This window comes from Corvus cornix, chromosome 9 (genome assembly GCF_000738735.6).
Source record: "Corvus cornix cornix isolate S_Up_H32 chromosome 9, ASM73873v5, whole genome shotgun sequence".
Lineage (NCBI taxonomy): Eukaryota > Metazoa > Chordata > Aves > Passeriformes > Corvidae > Corvus > Corvus cornix.
In genome coordinates this window covers 16,165,979-16,188,281 of record NC_046339.1, presented here as the reverse complement: position 1 = coordinate 16,188,281, position 22,303 = coordinate 16,165,979, and the positions used below count along the sequence as shown (strand labels likewise).

General features: G+C 40.6%; 1 protein-coding gene across 3 annotated transcripts in view; it reads right to left on the bottom strand.

The window, feature by feature from the left end:
* Positions 1 to 936: 936 nt before the first annotated feature.
* The window catches only part of COL4A4 (collagen type IV alpha 4 chain), a 66,620-nt gene continuing 45,253 nt past the window's right edge, over positions 937 to 22,303 (bottom strand). For 2 of the 3 annotated variants that reach the window (XM_039557075.1, XM_019289905.3), the window contains 18 exons: positions 21,172 to 21,315; positions 20,682 to 20,789; positions 20,254 to 20,432; positions 19,137 to 19,200; positions 18,552 to 18,626; positions 18,301 to 18,408; positions 17,869 to 17,976; positions 13,883 to 13,954; positions 12,983 to 13,111; positions 11,065 to 11,172; positions 10,389 to 10,544; positions 9,663 to 9,761; positions 9,349 to 9,357; positions 7,779 to 7,910; positions 5,622 to 5,738; positions 4,709 to 4,897; positions 2,658 to 2,944; positions 937 to 2,070 (listed from right to left, as the gene is read on the bottom strand). In XM_039557075.1, coding sequence (XP_039413009.1) covers positions 1,807 to 2,070; positions 2,658 to 2,944; positions 4,709 to 4,897; positions 5,622 to 5,738; positions 7,779 to 7,910; positions 9,349 to 9,357; positions 9,663 to 9,761; positions 10,389 to 10,544; positions 11,065 to 11,172; positions 12,983 to 13,111; positions 13,883 to 13,954; positions 17,869 to 17,976; positions 18,301 to 18,408; positions 18,552 to 18,626; positions 19,137 to 19,200; positions 20,254 to 20,432; positions 20,682 to 20,789; positions 21,172 to 21,315 — 2,348 coding nt within the window. In that variant the 3' untranslated portion in view covers positions 937 to 1,806. The remainder of the gene's footprint in view (positions 2,071 to 2,657; positions 2,945 to 4,708; positions 4,898 to 5,621; positions 5,739 to 7,778; positions 7,911 to 9,348; positions 9,358 to 9,662; positions 9,762 to 10,388; positions 10,545 to 11,064; positions 11,173 to 12,982; positions 13,112 to 13,882; positions 13,955 to 17,868; positions 17,977 to 18,300; positions 18,409 to 18,551; positions 18,627 to 19,136; positions 19,201 to 20,253; positions 20,433 to 20,681; positions 20,790 to 21,171; positions 21,316 to 22,303) is intronic. The other variant, XM_039557076.1, reaches the window with a different exon arrangement.

Genomic DNA, 22,303 nt, shown 5'->3' with positions numbered 1-22,303 from the left:
ATGTCAGACTGGAGAGCTGCTCTCCCCTGCTCTTGGGATGCTGCCTGAATCAGGAGGGGATGGAATTCCTGCATACAGGTCAATGGAAGGGATTCGCCCCTCCTCAGCAGTGTGGTGTCAGATCTGACATGTGCAGCCAGGATCACCCAGGAGTGACCAGAGGTGTGCCCCGTCCCAGCAGGCACTAGGACCAGAGGGGAATGTTCCCTGACACAGGTGAGAATGGCACATGCCCCAGGAGGGCTCCTGACCCTTGCTCAGGTGAAAGGGCAGAGTCAGTTGACCACCATGTCAGCACAGCACATCAGAGGTCTGGCTGGTTGTGTCAGGAGGAAGTTGCACAGTCAGATGTATTTACACTCGACTGGACTTATCCTCTGTCTGTTTTATTTTCCTCTGGCTGAGACTGGAATGTCTGTCTTTCCTGCTCTTTGAGTTTGTGTATCCAGCTTTTAAATTGGCTGATCAGCCTGTTGTACTCGTGATGGCTTCAGAGGGAGTTTGCTTTGAATTAGGACCCTTGGATGAGGATGGCAGTTTCCTTGAAAATCCTTTTGCTGGGGGCACCTCAGTGAACACAAATTGAAATGAAAAGTGCTGGAACCAGCATTCGTTTCCGTTCTAGTAAAATGTAGCTTATTTAACTGGTAAAAGGAGCATTTGTGGCCCTTCTGCACATGATGGACTCTCCATTTGCAGTCTGTGTTTTCAGATGTTTCCCCATGATATAAAACCATTAAATAGTTCTGGTTTTACAGCTGAATGAAGGAGGTACAAATGGGTTTTCACTTTTTCAAAAGGCGATTAGTGCTTTAGGATATGAACATTTTTACAATCAGTGCTTTAAAAAATAAAAAGCATCTTCTGAGCTATCATTCCATAAGGATCTTAATGGTGATGGTTTTTTTTTTGGTGGTGTATTTACAAACAAAGAAGCAAAATATGAACACAATTTATTGTCCTAACACTTCTTATATTCATCACTCAGATAAGTTCACCCGCTTTATCACCATATCACTGTTTCTTTTCAATTAATGTTAGAAATTGCTTTTTTCTTCAGCAACTTGGACTAGAGTTTAATAATTTAATGTAACTGCTCTTAGAAATTAATTGTAAATATAAATACAGGTTTTTAAGGATTTTTTAATCTCAGCTTATTTTATTTTCTTACATAATCTGCTATTAAATGGATTTGCAGCTTTTTGTTGCTTATGAAAGCCCAGTTAACAGTTCTTTCACAGTCTGGTTCAGTACTGCAGTGGTAAAAGACTTTGATCTTCATTGTTTTTATTCGTAGATTATTTTTTAACAATTACATTTTTCCCTTCCCTCAGAAACAGCAAGTGCAAAGTTTCTTTAGCTTGGGAAATTCAGCTACAGGGCTTTGATATTTGTATGTTTGCACATTTCTATTGATATAGATAAATATTTATAATACGCCATATAAATGCACATATTCTTCCTGCTGTAAATGCCATTTTTAACAGGAAGTCCATTCTCTTGCACAACAGGTATGGTGTCCTTGGTATTCCCAGCCTGACTCAATCCTCCAAGCTCGCCTTGTTCCCTGTACATTACAGCAGCGGACTCCAATGTGACAGAGATTTTACTGCCTGCAGATGTGTATACATGGGTGGATGAGGCTCAACAGATCCCTCATCTTTCAGTCTCATATATCCATTCCAGCAAAGAACAGTGCTGCACACTTCCACATGTATTCAAACATGAGCTGCTTTTTAAACCTTTAGCATGTTGCTCATCCTCACTCAAGCCTCTCTCTCTAGCTGCCTGTTTTTGGTTTGCTTCTTAGCCATGCTTCAGGCATACCTGGCATCTACTGATTTTTTTCCTCTGCTCTTGTCCTTCTTTAAGAGTCCCTGATAGGGGCGCTGGTGCAAACTGCAGCTCAGGCATCACAGTGGTCAACCAGAAACTGTATTCATTAGCAAAGAACTGACACGTTCCCCGCTGGCCCTGGCACTCGATGAATGGTGCTGATCTGAAGTCTTCCAGGCAGCTTCCAGGTGACATAAGGGACTGTCCACCACCCTGGTCACCAGAGCCAGTGTGCTGGAAGGAACAAAGAGAGAACTTGGTAACTGTGCAGCAAAAATAGGTAAATTATGTTCATCTGTCTTTTTTTCTACTTGCTTTTAACTGTGCTGGTTTTTGCAATCTTAAATTGGAGTAAGATTCTTTTGCTAGAGAAAATCTTAATTTGTTCTGTAATAAATTAATCTCAAAGTCTAGAGCCAGCTCATTTATTTTTCCGGTATTTATCAAACTGAAGAAAGGAGTAGTCTGGGTTGATTCTGAACGATGCCATTATCCAAACTGCTGCAAATGTAACTTGAGGATGGCATTGAAAAGACCTGGAGTTCTAATTCTGAAAATTATGTCTTTGTACATGAAAATCCAGCAAAACCTTTGTAATTTTAGGAAACGTGTATCTTAAGGCTCTGAGTACAGTATATGTAGCTACAGCCAGATTCTGCAATTTGGAACTAACCCTTGTCTTGTTTCTTGTGAATTTTCCTCTTTAATGTCTGCTAGACATTGGATAATTTACTTTTCAGAGCTAAAAATCCTTGAACCTTTAGAATACCAAAGCTGGATGAAAGAAATGTATCTATATAATCATGCACCTACTTTCTTACCATCAAAAAAGAGTATCCTATCCAAAGGCTCCTCCAGTTCAGTGGGCAGGGAGGAATTGACTGGTCCTGGCTGTGAAGTGCCACTGCCTGTGCTGGGGCCTCGCAGACAGCACATCTGCTGATGTATGGCTGGATCTCCTCCTCGGACAGCGGTGCCATGGGCAGGGGAGCAGCACTGGACAGCCAGTAGGACTTGTCATTGCGGCTGGCATAGTAACACACTTGGTTGATGCTGCAGTAAGCAAATGGCATGGTACTGAACACAGGGAGGCAGGATCCAGCCAGACCTGGCAATAACAACAAGCGATGCAAATTACTCCACTTTCTAGGTAAGTTGAAAATAGTATTCTGGCCAGTGTTGCTGTAAAACTACGTATCTTAGCAGGATTTAGATAATTCACAGATGTTAAACCTCCCAAGCCCTTTCCCAAAATGGCTCCATGAAAAACAGAGACCTTTTACCAGTAAGTATCTTCCTTCCTAAACATGATGTAGTTTGTCACCATGGGAAACAGTTATGATAACAAATTTCTTAGCTGTGCCAACACTGAAAAATAAATTAGGCAAGAGGTGGCGGCTGGTTTAAAAGGAGATCAGCTATTTACAAACTCACTAGGAGCAGTGAGAAACCAAATGACAATGCTGATAAATAGAAAAATTTTTGTGAAGTATGACAAGCCGTTGCTAGCAGTGCATTAGGCTGAAATCTCAGCAGCTGTCCTACTACCTTCCAGAAAGGTTTCGCAGACTCCCAAAGTGAAATAAAAGGATTGAGGGATTTTGCAGAGCCAATCCTGCAAAATTGTCATCAGGCAGACATCAGTGGGAACCAAGAAGTGACCAGTGCATATTTCTGAGGTGAACTTCTTCCGGAACTGAATTTAGAACAGTTCCATGATGGCCTATTTAGTAAGCAATAATCACTGCACAAAGTTCTGCCTTGAACTTGGTGTGCAAAGTGTTATTTCTGTGATGCCCCCAACCCCAAACACCTTCATTAAAGATGCGACATTTCTATGTAGAAGCCACTTTTGTTTATCACTGATAATATTCCATTCCAGTACTAATGAAGGATGTGGAGCAGCCTGAGTAGGGAAAATGCCTGCAAAATCACACAGGAGACAAGGACTCTGTTCTCTTTGAATCTTACTTTTACTGCTGTTATGAGGCATTCTGTTAGCAGCTGGCTCTCCTGGGGAATGCCAAACACACAGTAGTGAAAACATTCTAAAACATCACTGCTATTCTAAAAATAGCTCTTTTTATTGCTCTTTTAAACACTTCTTTTTGTTCAGCTTATTAGGTCCTTGATCTTTCCTCCTCGGAGACTTCTCTGCCTCTTGTATAACAAGTCAACAAGAATTTAGGAAACTTTCTGTGCAAATTACCACCAATCAGTTCCTCAAGCTGCAAGGCAGGCAGCTTATTCAGACATCTAATTTTAGTCAGAATTGTAGAAGACAGATAAGAAATGACCCAAGGCACCAAAAGGAGCTCTCTCTGGGATAAATTTGGCTTTGGCTTTTCCAAAAAACATTAGCTTCTGACTCTTAAAAGTACATGTACACATGATGGCATAATTTACTTGTAAAGCTTACTTATACTGCCCAAATGTACCTACCCAACTTAACCAGCTCTTTTTCCCAAGCTGTGTCTATAGTAAAAAAGGAGTAGATCCTCCAGGAAGTTATTTCAGTGGCCAAATGAGATTTCTGACCTAGGAAAATCTCTCCAGTGACTTCAAAGACAGCCTAAAATGAGCTGAGATAAATGAAAGAAATCACTCATCTCTCCAAGTTCAAGTCAAAATTAGTTAGAGATTGAAATATTTTTTCATTCGATTGCATAGCAGCAGAAAGCCATTTTAAATGGTGACAAATAGGGCAGCATAACCAAGTTCATTATCATCAGTGTAAATTAGTTTTGAGTCTGTAGAAAATAAGTAACTGGTAACTGATGGTTCTGTAGCTTGCTCCATGTGACTTGTCTTTCATTGTATTGATAACACCATATTACCCCTTAGCTGGAGAGCAATTATGTACAATACATACCAAGATCTTGATTATGGGCTTTCTCTTGTCCTTCCAGGTACAGCAGACTATAGCCAGTCCATAACTTTGGCATCCCCTGTGGGCAGAGTGGTTCTCTGTCTGACTGACTGTGAAGGACGAGCAAGAATCCACTTGCAGATCTAATATGGGGGCCTGGTTGTCCTGGGACACCAGTCTGGCCAGGTGGACCTTGGAGAAAGGTAAAAGGAATTTACTTGTATAACATATAGTAAAAATGCACACCAGCTGTGTGTTAAATGCTCAGTAAGGAGTTCCCAGGTGGATATAATACAACTTCAAGGCTGTCATGGGCAATAAAGACACAAGTAGACTTCTGTTACCCTTCTTCTGGGAGAGAAATGAACTAGATTGCCACTGAATGCTTGGCACTTGGCTTTTCTATTGTGCCTCTGTCTTGTGCTGTATGGATTAAGAAATAAACTGAAGTGGGCAGGGATTTCCCAGACTTACTCAGTAGGATGAACAGAACGTCTGGACTGAATTTGAATCCTTGCAGTAACAGTCGATGCCCCTTCCTCACATATATATTAAACCCGTAATTTATTAGAGAGCAGCCACAGTTAAAATACAATTTTAATTACTGCCAGACAGTTGCCCGTTAGTCCTGGCTCAGACATGCGTGCCTTTTGATATAAGTTGTCTGAGCATGGGTGGTTAATTGCCTTTCTGCTTACTAATGGCTGCTGAGATAAATTTTCTTCCAACAGGTCTTGTTGTGAAATCATTCACAAATATCACTGTCAATGCTTTAACTGAGAGGGGGCAAGAGGTGTCATGGAACCTCAGGCTAGAGGTGGATATATCCATGTGAGAACTGGGGAAGCAGAGAGAAAACTGAGTCTGTGCATCAGCTCACATATCTCCCCCCCCCAGAGTCATGCTCCATCCTTACCTTGTGGCCCAGTGTACCCTTGCTCTCCTCGGCTCCCGTGGTCACCTGGTGGTCCAGGTGCCCCAGGTAACCCATCTTGACCTGGCAGGCCATATGATCCTTCTTCACCTTTTATGCCTAGATAAATAAAAAGTGTGTGCTTTTCCTTCACAGGGCTGCATTTAAGGTTCTACATTGTCCAAACACAAAGGGCCAGTCAGCGAAATGGACACCAGGGCAGGGAGGTGCAGAACTACTTCTGCTGGGAATTCTCTTCACCACTTATTCACCCTGTGACCACAGCAGTAGCTCAGACACATGACTTTGGGAATAGCAGCTCCTGATAAGGTTTTCCATCCTCTCCAGAGATCTTGTGTGATTTACAGTTGAAATCAAAGCACTCCCCAGCAAACATTATCATGCAAGCCTCGTGCAGAATTGCCATCAGGATCTGTACCATGGAATGAGCAGTAACTCCTCCTGAGGCAAGCCAAGCTGTCAGCTTTGAGAACCCCATTCAGCAAAGTCTAAGAACATACAGTGAACTCTCCTTGAACTAACAGATGTACTGGAGTACTTAGAGAACAGGGAGAGACTGCAGAACTGGACTACATCCAGTGGGGAAGGGTAAAGACATTTTTAGGCTCCTGATGGCCTCACCTTTTTGTATTTCTCACATGTCCTTGCATTTTATACATTAGCAGGGAAGGTGTGGCCATGACAGTAAAAGATACATCTCATGTAGTGTGCAGATAATGATGGGCCTGTTCACTGGCTACTTAAAACATAACCTGAATTGAACAAAGTTACACTTGTCAGGTATTGTTGCATTTAGAAGTGGTTTTCCTCCTTTGATAAACACCAGTTTTCAGATGAGGGTGTTTCTCTAGCACCCACCACAGTTGTTTCTCAGTAATGGTGTTTCATTCCTTGCAGATTTTGCTATTTAACCTGCAGAATGAGTAATTCAAGGTTGTCTCACAACATTCAAATTTCCCCATGTTACTTTTTACTAAGAAAACCTGAACCAGTCAAAACAATTAACAGCTTTTCTATGTTGGTTGCATAGTTATTCTGCCAAAGCTTAAGCACACTGAAGGGTTTTAATAAAATCCATTGCTTTTGCCAGTATAACTTCCAGTTTGCCTTCCAAGCCAGGAGAAAATTGGATTCTCCTATCTTAATAAAGGAAAAAGCATTAATATGTCTTTATTTCTTTCATAAAACCAGTGCAAGTATTGCCTGGTTTTACAGAAACACTTAATGATGTATATAATGGAAACACAGCTGTGTAACCCCAGAAATTTCTTTTAGCTGGCAAATCAACTAAGATATGTAAAACTAGAGAGCTGACTGAAAATTGCATTGTTTCCTTTCATGATAGGAATGACTGCTGCAGGGAATCTCCTGGGAGACAATAATGGATTTTTTTCTCCGGAGACACTGGATGTCTAGAGCAGCCAACACAAAAAACTTTAGTTTCCCAAGTAGGAAATACCTTACACCACAAGAGGGGTTCCACCATCTAAACTGAAGACACTCTGTAGATGAGCTATGCTGTATTTCTATGAAGGTGGCCTCTCTTTTGGGATCACCAGTACCAGCATCGCTCTTGCTTTCTTCTGCCAGAAGAATGTTTCAGTCTTTTATCACTTCCTTTTAAGATCTTTGGTCAATTTTCTTTGGTGGTAACTTTTTCATGTTCTAACAGATAAAGAGCTCTATTGTAGCCTCTTCTCTGACTTCATTGTCCTTTTAGGACTTTGGTTAGCAGAGCTTTGGGATTCATTATTGCTAAATTTTAAAGCATGCATATTTTGAACATGCTCCAAATAGGTCTAACCCAAGGGGTGGTTTGAGGCATTGCTTTACAATTTTTGGGGGAAAAAGGAAAAATACCATTTGAAGAACTTTTTTCTCAACAGTGCCTGATGCTTTTGCCCTCCCTGGCCTAGGAAAAGGGAATGTAGCAGAGGCAGGCTCAAACAGCCTGGTTCAGCTACATTTATCCATCACCCTCAGCATTAACCAGCCCGCTATGGGTTTCTGGAGACTGTTAGTAAGTGTTTACGGAGAAGAGAGAGGGTAAAACAGAAGAAACTCTGACACTCTGACCCTTTTCTACTTGTTCTCTAAATGGCTGAAAAGAACATCCAAGCTTTCAAAACATGAGCTTACCTTGGGGTCCAGGGTGGCCTATTGGCCCTGGTAATCCTGCAGAGCCATCCTCTCCTCTTTGCCCTGCATCCCCAGGAGGCCCAGGGGTTGTAGGGCATGAATCATCTACTTTTCCTGATTCACCAGGGTCACCTGGAATGTGTAGTGGGAAGGTGAATTGGAAGACTGGCTAATAGCTCCCATGCAAAAAGTCACCATAAATGTTAGCTGATTTTGGTATTCAAGAGTATACTTTAAGTATTTTAAAATCTTGAATTATTGAGTCCACTGATTTTAATTTTACCCTTAGTCTTTAAGAGCAGTATTAACGGCATGGCAAGCCAGTGGTAGCAAGTGTGTGTTAGCTGGTCTGTGATCTTTGCCCAGGTGGGCAAGAAGGCCAGTGGCATCCTGGCCTGTACCAGCAATAGCGTGGCCAGCAGGACCAGGGCAGCAACCATTCCCCTGTGCTCAGCATTGGTGAGGCTGCACCTTGAATCCTGTGTTCAGTTTTGGGCCTCTCACTGCAAGAAAGACATTGAGGTGCTGGAGTGTGTCCAGAGAGAGGCAATGGAGCTGCAAAGTGTCTGGAGCACAAGCCTGGTGAGGAGCAGCTGGGGGAACTGGGGTTTTTAGTCTGGAGGAGGGTCAGTAGGGACCTTATTGCTCCATTACAGTTACTTGCAAGGAGCTTGTAGAGACTCTCTTCTCCCAAGTAACAAGAGGAAATGGCCTTCAGTTTCATCAAGGGAGACTTATATTGGATATAAGGAAATATGTCTTCATGAGAAGGGTTGTCAAGCCCTGGAACTGTTCAGGGAAGTGGTGGAGTCACCGTCCCTGGTGTTATTGAAAAGACATGTAGATGTGGCACATGGTTTAGTGGTGCCCTTGGCAGTGCTGGCTTAATGGTGGGATTTGATATCTTGAAGGTCTTTTCCAACTTAAACTATTCAGTGATTCTATATTCCATATTTGGTGTATAGCTTTAGTCTTAATGTGCCCCAAACAGATTTGAGTTAAAGCCTAAAGTCTATACCTACCCAACTTCAGTGCAAACACCTTAGCACGTGGAAAACTTTGCAGTATTTTGCCTATTGTGTTGCTGCAAAACCATCAATAGGCAGGCAGAAAAACCTAGCCCATAATGGCCATTTGAAGTAATTCTAATATTAAAAAAAAAACCAAACCAGAATAGATACATTTTATATATTGTAAGTTACTGGGACCTCCTGCCTGTTTGCATTTTGGATCAACATTTAATCAGATGGAGAGTTCAGTGTTTGTAGTAATCCAGTGTTAGGATTCAAGCTTTTGCTATGATATTGGTTAGAAAGAAAAAACAAACCCAAATAAGAATTAGAAACAAATGTTTCACAAGTCTAATTAATGTCCTAGCATGAGACTTCTCAGCAGAGCATTCTCATGACATCAGTGCTGTTTATGCAAAGCATATATTAGAACTGTGTCCTGGTAGCAGTAACTACTACTCCTAGAACCACGCCAAGGATACCTTCTAATAAGAGCTGAATGTTTCTATACATAAGGGAGCTCCCATGCAAAGAATAATAATCAAGAGTCATGAACTTACCTATGAAACCTGAAGGATTTGAAAAATGGAAAGCAGATTGTGGCCATTGTGGTGCAGGTGGAAGCAAGTTTCAGGCATGTAAATTAGAGTGAAGAATGGAATGAGAACTGAAATCACTTACATGAGGTGACATTAGAAACAAATAGTTCAGAAATTTTCACTCAAATGAGAAATCAGTTAAGTTGACAACTGCAGGGGTCTTTTTTCTGAGATTGTTTAAATTATCTGCATGCAAGTAAACATTAGTATGATTATTATGAATAGAAAGATCACAGTTATAGTTGAATGACAATAAGCGACAGGTTCATAAGTACCTGTGGGACCTCTGGGACCAGGTCTTCCTGGAAAACCTTGGTCTCCTGGTTGTCCTGTAGCACCAGGTGGACCCTGTGGGCCATGGATCCCCATAGGGCCTGGAAATAACACCAAACATAGCTAAAATGAAGTCTGGATGCTTGAGTAACAAAAAATGCTTGGGAGGCCTCAACTCTGTTGTGTCACAGAAAGAAATGCACATTTCTTCTTTCCCTGGTCTGGATCTGACTTATAAATTAGGACTTTTCTTTTTGTAGAGATTGGAAGTGATTGGTGTAGATGGGATTTCTCTACAGTGCGTGAAAGAAGCAGAGTATGTAGATTTCTGTTTTCAAACTAAAGAATCTCTTGAAAGCCTCAAGCTATTGATATGGGGCAGATGTGAGACTCTGTTAGTTCAAACACATCTGCGTTTTCCATAGTTTCTCAAGACCCTTTAAGAGAGGTCATGGTTTGCTTATCTGGCAAAATCAAATGTTTTACTGCCTTAGGTTGGCAGGGGTGTCTTCCAACAAGCTGTTGGAAGCAGCACGTGTGAATCTGTCTCTACTCTCACCTTCTACCCCAACCCTATCGTATCTGTAGGTAACCAGGCAGAGCTGTGGAATGTCCAGCCTCCACCCCTTCTGCCTGGCTGCATCTCCAATGGCAGCCCCCTGGGCACAAGGCTCAGTCTCAGGGGCTGGGCATAAATGCACACAACTTAAAAACATCTCTGACCATACCCTTTGGGCCTTCTCTTCCCGGGCTCCCTGGAGGGCCTCTGGCTCCCTGTTGTCCTCGTGGCCCAGGATTACCTGGTGCCCCTCGAATGCCAGTATCACCTGGATCTCCTCGCACAAAGACAGTCTCTCCAGGAGGACCAGGATTCCCAGGATCACCTATGGTAAAAGAACTTTATTCTTAATGAATGCACAAAATATAAATGTCTAAAAATAGCCATGTTCTGCTGGTGGGTTTTTTTTTATTTTATTCTAGGTTTTTGGTTTTTTCTCTAGGATGTAGGACAGCCCTTGCACGTTTTTCGAAATACTAGTGTTAGCCTTTGTCCAAGGCTTTGTAAGGAAGACAATGTCAGGAATAGTTCCTAAAGTTATTTAACCTCTGTGCAAGCAGAAGGTGGCAAGGTACTGGTACATTCATTGAAACACTGTTTCTCTATATTTATATCTTATACGTTAATTACTGTGTTGCTTAGTCTGGAGATCTGCATTTTGTCCTTGCTCTGGACATATACATACATACATAGTGTTCACTTCTCTTTGTATTCACTGAGGCATTGATGGGTTTCCTTATTCCATATGCACTTCTATACATTGTTCCACAGAGAGTAACCCTGTTACTCCTAGTAGCCTCAGGGATTTTTTACATGATAAAAATTGGTATTTTTAGTTTTAATACCTCTGATGCCATCTAAACCAGGTAATCCTTGATCACCTGGAGGACCAGGGGAAGCACTATCAGGAGATCTTCCCATAGGTCCAGTGGGTCCAACAGGTCCTCTTCTACCTAAGGGATCACATTTAAAACAAAAAATTAAAAAAAATCTGGGTTTTCTTTAGATTACAGACAGAAGGTAATAACTAAAAGAATGCTGACATGAGAAGTCATGGAGGTAATGTATGCTCCCACTTGTATACCAAACATACCAGTCCCCAGGCTAATGAGGCCATCTTGTCAACGTGAAAATATCTGTTGTCTTTTTAAATTTTTAATTCTCCCCATAAACTCTATGTAACCTTACGAATACATCATCACATGTTGGCACATTGCCATGGATAGCCACGTTTTCCTGAATTCCAGCAAAGGGAGAAATGGTAACAATGTAAGATGAGTGGGGACTGTGAAATGATTCTGCCTGAGGCAGGGTAAGTATTCACAGATTGTTCCTGGCAAAAGAGAGTTACACCAATTCCTAAAAACCTCAGTGGACAAGATAAATTTACTAGCCTTAAATGAATTTTTTCCCTAATCTTTAATCTGGATTTTTACACAGTAAAACATTTATGCCCTTACTTGTGACAGGCAGAGTTGCAGGTTACCATCCTCTGCATAACACTTTTGAACAGCTGCAGCTTGTTAACATGTGGGTTGCATTCTGTTGCCTTCTCTTTTCTACCAAAAAACAAATCTAGTTTCTTCTGTCTTGCTTTTGACCCCATCCTTCCATTTACTTTCTGGTCAGCTTTCCCTTATTTGTCAAAGCTGGTCACAACCATGGGAGGCCTCACCTGTCCTATGTCAAGCAGTGTTAATACATCTCAGAATTAAACTTCCTCTTTTTTCCTCAACAGCACCATTCTGTTGACTCCCCCAGTTCCCAAACTAGGAACCAAACTAAGAAAATTGATTGTGTCTTCATCTTAGAATAATTCGCCTCACCAGATTTCACCTCCTGCTATTTTTCTTCCATGTGTTATGTGACTGTAGCAAGGTCTGTGAGTGTAAAGCTGATGTCACTTCTAATCACAGAATTGCTGAGGCTTGAGTGGGCCTCTGGAGACTTTCTAGTGTAACCCTCCCCTCAAAGCAGGATCAGCTAGAGCAGGTTGCCTCAAACTGTCCAGCTGCAGTTTGAGTATCTCCAATGACAGACACTTTGTAACTTCTCCAGGCAACCTGTTCCCATGTTCAATTCCCTTCACAGGGAAAATAAAACTTTTCCTTATATTTAAGTAGAATTTCCTGTATGTCAGTTTGTGCCCATTACCTCTTGTCCTGTCTCGGATATCACTAGGAAGGAACTGTCACCATGTCCTTCCCATCAGGTACTTACACATATCAATAAACTCCCCCTGAGCCTTCTCTTCTGGAGCTAAAGCAATTCCCCCTCTCTCAGCCTCTCCTCATAAGACAGATGCTCCAGTCTCTTCACTTTCTCAGTGGCTCTTCCTCAGACACTTGCTTTTTTCCATTTGTATGCAATTCCTATATTACCAAGCTCTAAAATAACCACTGGAATCTTGTGAAGCAGTTCTATCTTGCACTTAGATCAGAACAGTTGATAGATTTACTGTAGTTCTGGGACTGCCAGATCTTCTGCACTCTTTTTCTTCAGGAATTTCTTCCCAAGTGGCAACCCTACCTAGCAATTCCCTGAGCCTATTCAAGTCCATAATTTTCTATTTTCATTCTTTCCTCTCCTATAACATAAACTAGAAATTCCAGAGTCTATGTATCTCTACTCAGGAAACATCAGCAGGTTAAAACAGAAATGTTTTTAGGGAGAGAATCTTCTGAGTAATGTTCGTATTAACCAGAGTAATTGAGCTTAATTTCAACTCTGCAGAGCAGCACTTTGGAGAAGACCTATTCTTACCTGGAAATCCTGGGAATCCCCTTTCTCCAGGGGGGCCTGGAATAGAAATACCAGGCCATCCAGGTTCACCTCTGTCTCCTTTTGGTCCAATTTCTCCTGGGTATCCTGGGGGCCCTGTCTCACTCGGACCTTTATAAGAAAACAATTATGTACATAAAGTTTACAGCAAGTACAAATACAGATGTGCAGAACAGAAATACCAGTTGCAGATGTTCCTCCTTGCAAGGGTTGCCTAGTGCTGTTTTTCTGGTTCTCTCTTGGAAGCTGGATAGAGTTTTGTTGAATCTGGCCCTAATTCATCACTTTCAAAGAAAGTAATCTTTTTGCTTTAATGCTCTTCTTCAGGGGTTATTTTATATGGTGTCATTATTGTCTGTACCTGAAATGTAATGTGATTGCATGGTTCTAAATTTAATTTTCTACCAGCATATATCTGTAATCTTTAGATAGATTATAAGCATTGTTTTTTTAATAGTGCTTCAAAAGCACCTTTTGAAAATTGCAAATGCATTAGCATGAGTGAAATCCATGTTCCTCATAAGTTTGTGGCACAACTCCCCAGGACTTTAAATGGAGCTGGGATTTCACAAGTTTCCTTTTAATTTGTTAGTTTTATCTGAGACTTGGCTCTCCTTTGAATCATCTGCACTTAACTTTTTAATTTTATAAACAGCCCTGAAATGTTCCAACAACATTATGCGAGTAATGGAAGTTTCAAAGTTTTCCCCACAAATAACTGCAGGTGTGCCATTAGGCATATTTTAGATTCTGTTTGAAAGTTTAGTCTGAGCCTTAATGATATCTTCTGGGCAAGGCAAACATCAAAATAACATGCACCACTCCTTGCACTTTCAGTGATTTAGGAGAAGATTTTCTGTTCCAGTTATTTCTCATCTTTACCTGGAGCTCCTGCAGAACCCTTTTGACCTTTAAGCCCATCCAAGCCATCCAGTCCAGGCAGTCCAGGAAGACCTGAGAGGTGTTACAGAGGTATGACTGGGTGCCACAATAATCTTTTACAGTCACAATTAAAAATCAAACCTTTTTTTTTATCTGACAACACATACTGGATCAGGATGGGGTATTTGCTGAATTTGCATACTGGTAACTGAAGATGAGACCACATGGCATTGCAGTCTTTTTGAAAGGCAAATTGGAAAAATTCAAAAATAGTCATAATACAGTTTCACATCAAAGCAATCAGAAAGCACAACTTTTAATCCTTTAGGTATTTCCAAACTGCAGCTAGCAGATTATGGGCTAATCTATAGAGAACCTTGTGTCTATGGCTGGACTGCTACTGCTACGTGTGCTTGCTACTCCAAAGTTTGCTGTGCTACCACTTCATGGCCACTGATGGGAATGCAGACACTGCTTAAGATATCTGTAAAGCTGGAACTTCTTTGCAGCTTCTGTTCAAAATAGAAATGCAATTTTACCCAGCTGCACCAAAAAGAGGCTAAATTTTCACCTGGCTTCCCTTCTCTGGTCCTGCAGATTTCACACAGAACACTATGCTTTTTTTGCATCACTCTATTACAAAAGTTCTTTGAACTGAACAGCACAGTCTTTGAAGACAACAAATCTGTAATTGAGACCTATGGTGACACATATGTATATAGAGCAGCTCTGTCACTAGTGATGTTCCCTAGCACTGGCTGTTTGTGGTAGTCAGACATAACTTTTGCTTTATAAACTGTGTTTCTTTGAAAATTGCTAAAACACAATAGGTAAAGCTATAGATGGCACCTTTTTATCAATTTTTTAAAAAGTTGAACTAATCTGAGGTTGTGTTTGTTGTTTGCAGCGTAGGGTAAAAATATCTCCATGTCATCAGCAGTTTATAGTTCCTAAGTTGTATAGGTAAACTCAAATGTGAGAACAAACACTTCCTTAGTGCAGACAGCAGTCTGTCACCTGGTGATAGCCACAGGTCCGGCAAAACTGATGGGTCATTTGGGGACAGGTTTCAAAGAGGTTTCAGAGAGAGGAACAGATTTGGGATGCCTCTTGCTCCAGAGAGGGACACTGATCATCAAGGAGCTGAATGATACTGTCAGTACCTACTCCTGTCTCTGTTCTGCTGCTCATCTCTGCCTCCTTTCTTTCCACATCAGTTGCTCTCCCTGCCCTGCAGGTTTCCCAGTCTGGTTGCAGTGGTTTTTTCCCACAAGTCTGAATTATCTGTGTGTCTGTCTCCTTTCCTCTGGCTCCTTCCTGGCACAGAAGATGTAGGTTCTCTGTTGGGTGCCAGTGCTCGATCCCAGCATGTCCTGCAGCTCATCAATCTGCCATACATCCAGAGCAGGGATCTTGGGAGAATTTATTGCTCTATTTAAGCACATCTGAATGGATATATTTTTTAAAGCTTATAAACTGGTCAAACTGGGCAAGGACAAATTGCTGTAGGAACAGCAACATGTATGCCCTTCATCAACTTCTTCACCTGCCAAATTTAAATGTCCCTAGTTCAAAGATGGGTCATCTGAGAAAGAAAAACAAAAAATAAATATACATAATATTTTTAAAATTTATATTTTATAAATATTTAAAAAATAGAGTTCTCTAATGGGCACACTAAAACTTATATAGCTTTGTTCTCAGAAACGGTTGAATTATTTTAGTTAAAATTTAACAAAGGATGAATTGGAAAAAAAACAAAAAAACAAAACAATGTGTAACAAACACCAGTCTGGAAAAATTTTAAATCCAGAAGATTGTTTGAAAACCTGCAAAACATTGATAATATACTCTCTTTGTAATCTACTTTATAATATGGGATACTAGTAATGCAACCTGTAATATCTTCTGTGACCTTAATTAACTGTTCTTTAATTTTTCATGACATTCTAAGTTTCATTCCTGCTTTCTGTAGCCTTCTTGTAATTTGGACATGTTCCCATTTTAAAATTCATGTAAGAGTTGCATTTGGGGAATTCAACAGTGGTATTTTAAAATTATTATAAACTCCTAACTTATTTTGGCCCCTAGGTCACAATTTAAAACTTCTTTGATCTTTGGCTCATTCAGGCAAGATTGATGGGTTGGTTTACTTGCTTTCCAGGGAATTTCTGACACATTTGCCAACAATCCATTATAATATCAGCACTTGTAATTCTAGATTTTTGGATTGCTATAGCTCCATGTTTCTAGGTACAGCTGAATTGGCTGACCTGAGCATGAACCACTGTTTCTGTATTGTACAGCCCAATTCAGCTTCTGCTCATACAGGTCATGCTGCTGATGGTCTGAGTATTACTTGCCTCATCAAGGATTACTCACACAAGTAAGGCTTGCCAGGCTAAGCCCTTAACTAGTAAAACTACTGTAATAAAGAAAATGGGATTATGCTTTGATAGATGATGTTTAACTTACATTTTTTAAATCTAAAAGTTCTTTAAAATCTGAAAGTTCAGGCACAAAACCTTTAATGTAACTGAGAACCAATGAGACTAACGAGGCCGTGTACTTAGCTATGAATTATCCATTTAATTTCTAATTCTTGCACCAGCACTTGTTGAAAACAGCACCAAGATCTATATATCCAATTGAATTGGAATACAAATACCAGTCAGTCTTCATTACTGGCTATAGTTTCAAAGGTGTTAACCTTTTTTCAGCTATGCTGGCAATACACAGAATCCTCAGCTTAGCAGGCAACTCGGTCTCTAATGAATTGCCATTTGGGACTGAACTTTTCCCTGTGCAGGACGTGTGTTGATTTGTTATGTTCCTGTGCAGGACTTGGGATAACTTCTGCACAATATACTAAAGAAGTGTCTTATGACAAGAAGGAAAGAGCCCATCAGCAATGAAGAAGTTTTCAGCAGAATAATGCTTTTTTACTTTTTTGACGCCTTTCAGACGTCCCTGCCACTGCAGATCTCTGCCTTTGTTACAGCAAATATTGTTTGCAACACTGAAATGTTCTCTTGCACATTATGCACCAGCAGGGAATCTGTCATGACAGTTTAAGTCAGCACTGCTTAATTACTGCAAGCAATCATAAATTGTTTCCATTTTTCATTTGAATTTTCAGTAGTTTATAAGAAACCTTCTCAATTTTTCCTTAAGCTGAATTTGGAAAAGTGGATCTATTGTCCTCTCTAACCATTTTTTATAGCCCCAAGTGTTACTTTACTGTGGTTTCTGTATAGGGGTCACTAATCTTCCTGTTTGGGAACTGATTATGAAGCACACTATAACAGACACAGGATACAGAGTTGATAACTTTCTTTATGAAGTGTTAATAGCTTAAAATTTCAATTCTACACATAATAAAAGTTAATAATGTTCTCCAGCAAAAACAACTGTATAGATGAACTGATGTTCAATCTAAACACAACAATCATTGTGAGAAGTGTAAATTAGGATTTGGAGGAAACACTTCTCTGTTAAATCCACAAAAATCAGTTTTGGGAGAAAACAATGCAACAAGAAAACCAATAATAAAACCAAACTCAAGTTATCACAATTTGTTAAAACAAATTTGAAAGACAAAGCTGTCATAGCAGCCTGCTGGGTTTATAGAGTAACAGTGGCACTCCATGGTGAAAATGTAGAACACAGCATAACTGAAGTGAAACAACTGAATTACCACAAATTCCATTTCCTTTCCTAAAGTTCTGCTATGAGTTACACCAGCTAAGCCAGACTCTGTTTCTACCCTCCTCCTTACTCACTTTAGATTGTAGCCCAATTTTCCAAAGTAGCATTTATGTTACTTCTCAAAGGTGATGGGAACTGGCTTAAGTCTTCTAGCAGCTTGAGACCACAGAGTCCAAATCACAGTCACAGTTGGGCCTTTTCCATTTTCACTACTAAAAGGGTATTTATGTCTGGCACTGTCACATTACCACTAGAATGGCACTGTATATAGTGTTTACCTTTTCTGCCTTGGGATCCCGGTAACCCTTGCAATCCTGGGGGTCCCAAAATTCCATGTTTTCCTTTTTCTCCAGGTTCTCCTGGCAATCCCTGAGGACCTGTAGCTCCTGAGAGTGAAAAAAACCCCAAACCTGTGAATATGCAATTCTATTAAATGGTTGATTTTTTTCCCCATGCTATGCAGCCCACTGTGTTAACAGCAGTACCTGAAAGTGTTTGGGGATGTAGGAAGAATTGATGTATCTTGGTCTCTGAGACTGAGCAGACAATTGCTGCTGTCTATAGGTACAGAAAAAACTTTCAATGCCCCCCTTCATATGATCTCTGGTTTCTCCAGCCTTCTCCACAGAGATGCCTCCTCAGCTGCCTTTCCTTGTTCCATATCTCTTTTGAGCTATTCCATGGCACTATTTTTTAAACTTTGGCATTACCTGGTAATCCAGGTAGCCCTGGATATCCAGGGTCACCCTTGGATCCTGGTCTTCCAGGTTGTCCTTGGATACCTGGTAAACCCTTCTCCCCTGGGAATCCACGAAGTCCTTAAAGAAAACAAACAAAAAAAAAAGGCAGCAATTGCTACAGAATGGCTCAAAATGCACAGGGAGCTGAGCTCCCTCTGCTAACAAAACTGAGAGAAAATAATTTTTTAAGTTCAATTTTTTCTTCAATCAAAATGAGGTACCTGGTAATCCTGGATCTCCTGGAGGTCCTTTCCGACCGTGTGTACCAAGCAGAGGAGTTGGGTCACCTCTCTTGCCTGTTGAAGTACAATGACTTCCATTTTATACAAGCATCCTTTCCATCCACAAAACCAAAGCTATACACTTTTTTAAGACCAGAAAAGTCACTAATAGATATAAAGAGCTATAGAAGGGGCTAAGAGAACACAAGTTGAAAATTGCTTTGGCACATGCAAATTATGACAGTTCACTTTGATTGCATTTTCTCTTCTTTGATTTGACAAATTTTGCATATCAATAAGAATGGATTTATACATGGTTTTGATGGAATTTTTAAATTCTATGAAATTTGACAAGAATTTATCTTCTAAATTAGTAATACCTACTTTTAAAGGAACAAGCTGTTAAAGAATATACTGAAATGCAACTTTTGCCTTCAGGTAAGTGAGACTTGTTTCTAATTACATTCATGTTTTATGGGAAAACAGGACAGAAGTGAAAATAATTTCTTCGTTTCTTCACCATCTACCCCACATATATCCTAACAATATTTCTCTTTTCAAAGCATATCTATATAAACTCATTACCTTTACATCCTTTGGGGCCAATCAGTCCTGGATAGCCAGGGTTTCCTGGTAAGCCAACATCACCCTGATTTTTAAAAAAAAAAATAAAAATGTTTGACATAGGATATGTGTAGTAGGAATGATCTGCAGGAGCATTTGGTTCTCTTAGCAGAACTGTATCTTAAGCTCAACAGAAAAGCATCTTGTCTTTGTTACCTAACACTAGCCACCAACAAGAAACTGTAGGTTAGACTTGCTAATAATTTTGAATTTGTGCTTTTATAGCTTATTCTCATTCTTGGCTCAAACAGCTTTAATTTCACCACAGATGGCTTGAATAATTTGATTTAAAGGTACCATAAAATATATATCCAATATTGTATGTTACCGAAAATTTACTATAAACATTACCCAGAAATATTGTGATGTAACAATAAAAATGTAGATTTCCTTATTTTTCCTTTTGAATAATGACCTTTAATCGGCAAATAAATTTAATAAAACAAACCAGCAAAAGTATGTCCCTTTGCCAAGAAAACAACTGTGCTTTATGCTTCATGTAATCACACTGTCTACCTACCCAGCATACAAGCAGTGAAGAATTGTATCTTGCATGTGATGTTTGGGTGGTTTTGTGTGTTTGTTCTTGAGCAACACTGCTTGCCTAGGTTTTGCTTGAGGCAAAGATGGCTTGGTTTGTCTTGTCTGTTGCTTTGGTCACTTCACACAGCAGGATATGAAGAAGCAACTACGTATTAGCTTCGTAACTGTGCTGCTGCTATGTTACGATCTCTGTGGTAAGTGGTTTGTCAATCTGTTCTTAGGAATAATGTTGAAGACTTGATTGTGCATGTGATTTTTGCCCCCCTACTTAGTGTAGTGGAGCCTGGACTTCAACCATGTGGCAAAGAACTACATCAGAGCAGGTAGCTAAGAGAGGCCCCTTCCTAACTCCCACCACAGTTCCTGCTAAAATGTAACCAAAGCACAGAGGTGTTTCCTTAGGGAATTTACATTTCCTACTATGCTGGCTGTCTCTTCTCAGAGGGAACATCTAATGGGTGAGTACGATACAATCATATTTCTTAGAGGCAGGTGATAACTGCAAAGTCCAGGACACTTCACTACCACTGTTTACCTGGTCACCTGGTCCTCCTTGAAAACCTGTCATTCCTTGAAAGCCCTTTGGTCCGGGCAAACCCCGTGATCCTGGAAACCCCATCACTCCAGTGTCACCTTGGTCACCTGGCAGTCCTGGAACACCATTCTTCCCTGGAAATCCTCGTGTGCCTCTGAAACCAGCATTGCCTTTTTCACCTGAAGTTAATTGCAGAACAAGATAATGACCAATCAAGTCAAGCCAGTGTTTGATATTTTCAATATGGCAATGTTTTCACTCGTGGTGTACTGCCTTAGTAATTATCCTAAGAAACTGTTCAACCAGTTTAGGAATCTGTAAACATGGTGAGGTGGCTGGATGTTACTGCAACCCTGAGTCCACACTGTGAAAATCACCAGTGATTTATATCAGAGGAGTGTATGCAGGGCTTTCTTTTATGAACTTACCTCTTTCACCTCTAAGTCCATGCTCCCCAGGAAACCCTGGGTCCCCCATTTGTCCTTTCTCAAGACGGAGGTTAACACAGCCACTGTCTCCTGGAGGCCCCCTTTCACCTTGGAAGCAAATATATGGAATGTAAATATATCCTCAGGAGTGACGTGTCCTGAAAATCAATTTGAGTGATGACTTTCCTAATAGAGAAAGCCTTTAAATACTAATGTGGTTCTCTGTTGTTTCAGCAGGCTCACTGCTAACAGAATTTGCAATACTTTCCTTGCTTTTTTGTTACTTCAGTTGTAACCCAGGTGATGTTAAATCAGAAGAATTAGGAAAGATTGTGAAATTATGAAAGACAGTAATTTTGAACTGCCTGGGATTGCACCTTGCAGATGATTATTCTCTTTCCTACAAAAAGTAAACAGGTTTTTAACACAGTAGTAACAAAACTAAACATAGCAGCAATATAACTACAGAGTGAAGTGGATTTTTACAAACCTTTTATTCCTATATCTCCACATTCTCCACTAGGACCAGGTAGACCCCTTTTTCCTTCTTCACCTTTTACACCAAAGATTCCCATTGGGCCTTGTATTCCTGGGAGTCCTGGGAATCCTTGGGGTCCTTGAATCCCTTTGCTTCCTGGTAATATGAAATGCTTTATTTATATGTTGAAGTCTGCTTATACTGTTGCTGTCATATTCTAAGGAATAGTGTAAAGCAAAAGCAGGATGTTTAGAAGGACTTCTTAAGAAATCAGAAGAACTAGAGAACCAAGAGTTGGAGCATGGCTCCAAACTTCTCTTGAAACCCAGATTCCACTGAAGCAAGGATCCTCCCCCTACCTGCTGTCAGCCCCTGGAGATTTATGCTACCCTTACTCCTAAAGCAGTTATGCCCAAAACATCATCAGATCTTGCATGTGGCTACTGGATTAGGGGGACTTCATTCTGCTCCCTGTCCCTGCACTCCTGTACCAGCTCAAGAAGCTGGTACCCAGAGAACAGCTGGTCTTACCATTAAAGACTGAGGCAAAGAAGGCATTAAGTACCTCAGCCTTCTCCTCATCCTTTGTCACTATGTTTCCCCCCCTCCCATCCAATAAAGGATGGAGACTCTCCTTACCCCTCCTTTTGCTGCTAATGTATTTAGCAACATTTAGAAACATTTTTATTGTCATTTACAGCAGTAGCCAGATTGAGTTCTAGCTGGGCTTTGGCCCTTCTGATTTTCTCCCTCCATAACCTTAAGACACCCTTGTCCTCCCGAGGTGCCTGTCCCTTCTTCTGAAGTTCATACAGTTCCAGGTAAAACTGTTCAGCCCAGCTGGTCATCTTCCCTGCTGGCTCATCTTCGGCACATGGGGATGGCCTTAAAAATTTCCTTCTTGAATAATGTTCAGCCTTCCTGGACTCATTTGCCCTTCAGGACTGCTGGCCAAGGGATTGTTAACCCTAAACATATTCCTCTTATTATAGCATATTACAACCATTACAAATAGTCAGGAAATAATACATAGAAATATGTCGGTGTTGTAAAACAACTAAAGCACCAGGATGCACCAAGATGCATCAAACTATTTACATCCCTTTTTTTTTTTTATCGTAAGAGAAAAAACAAGGGATGGTTC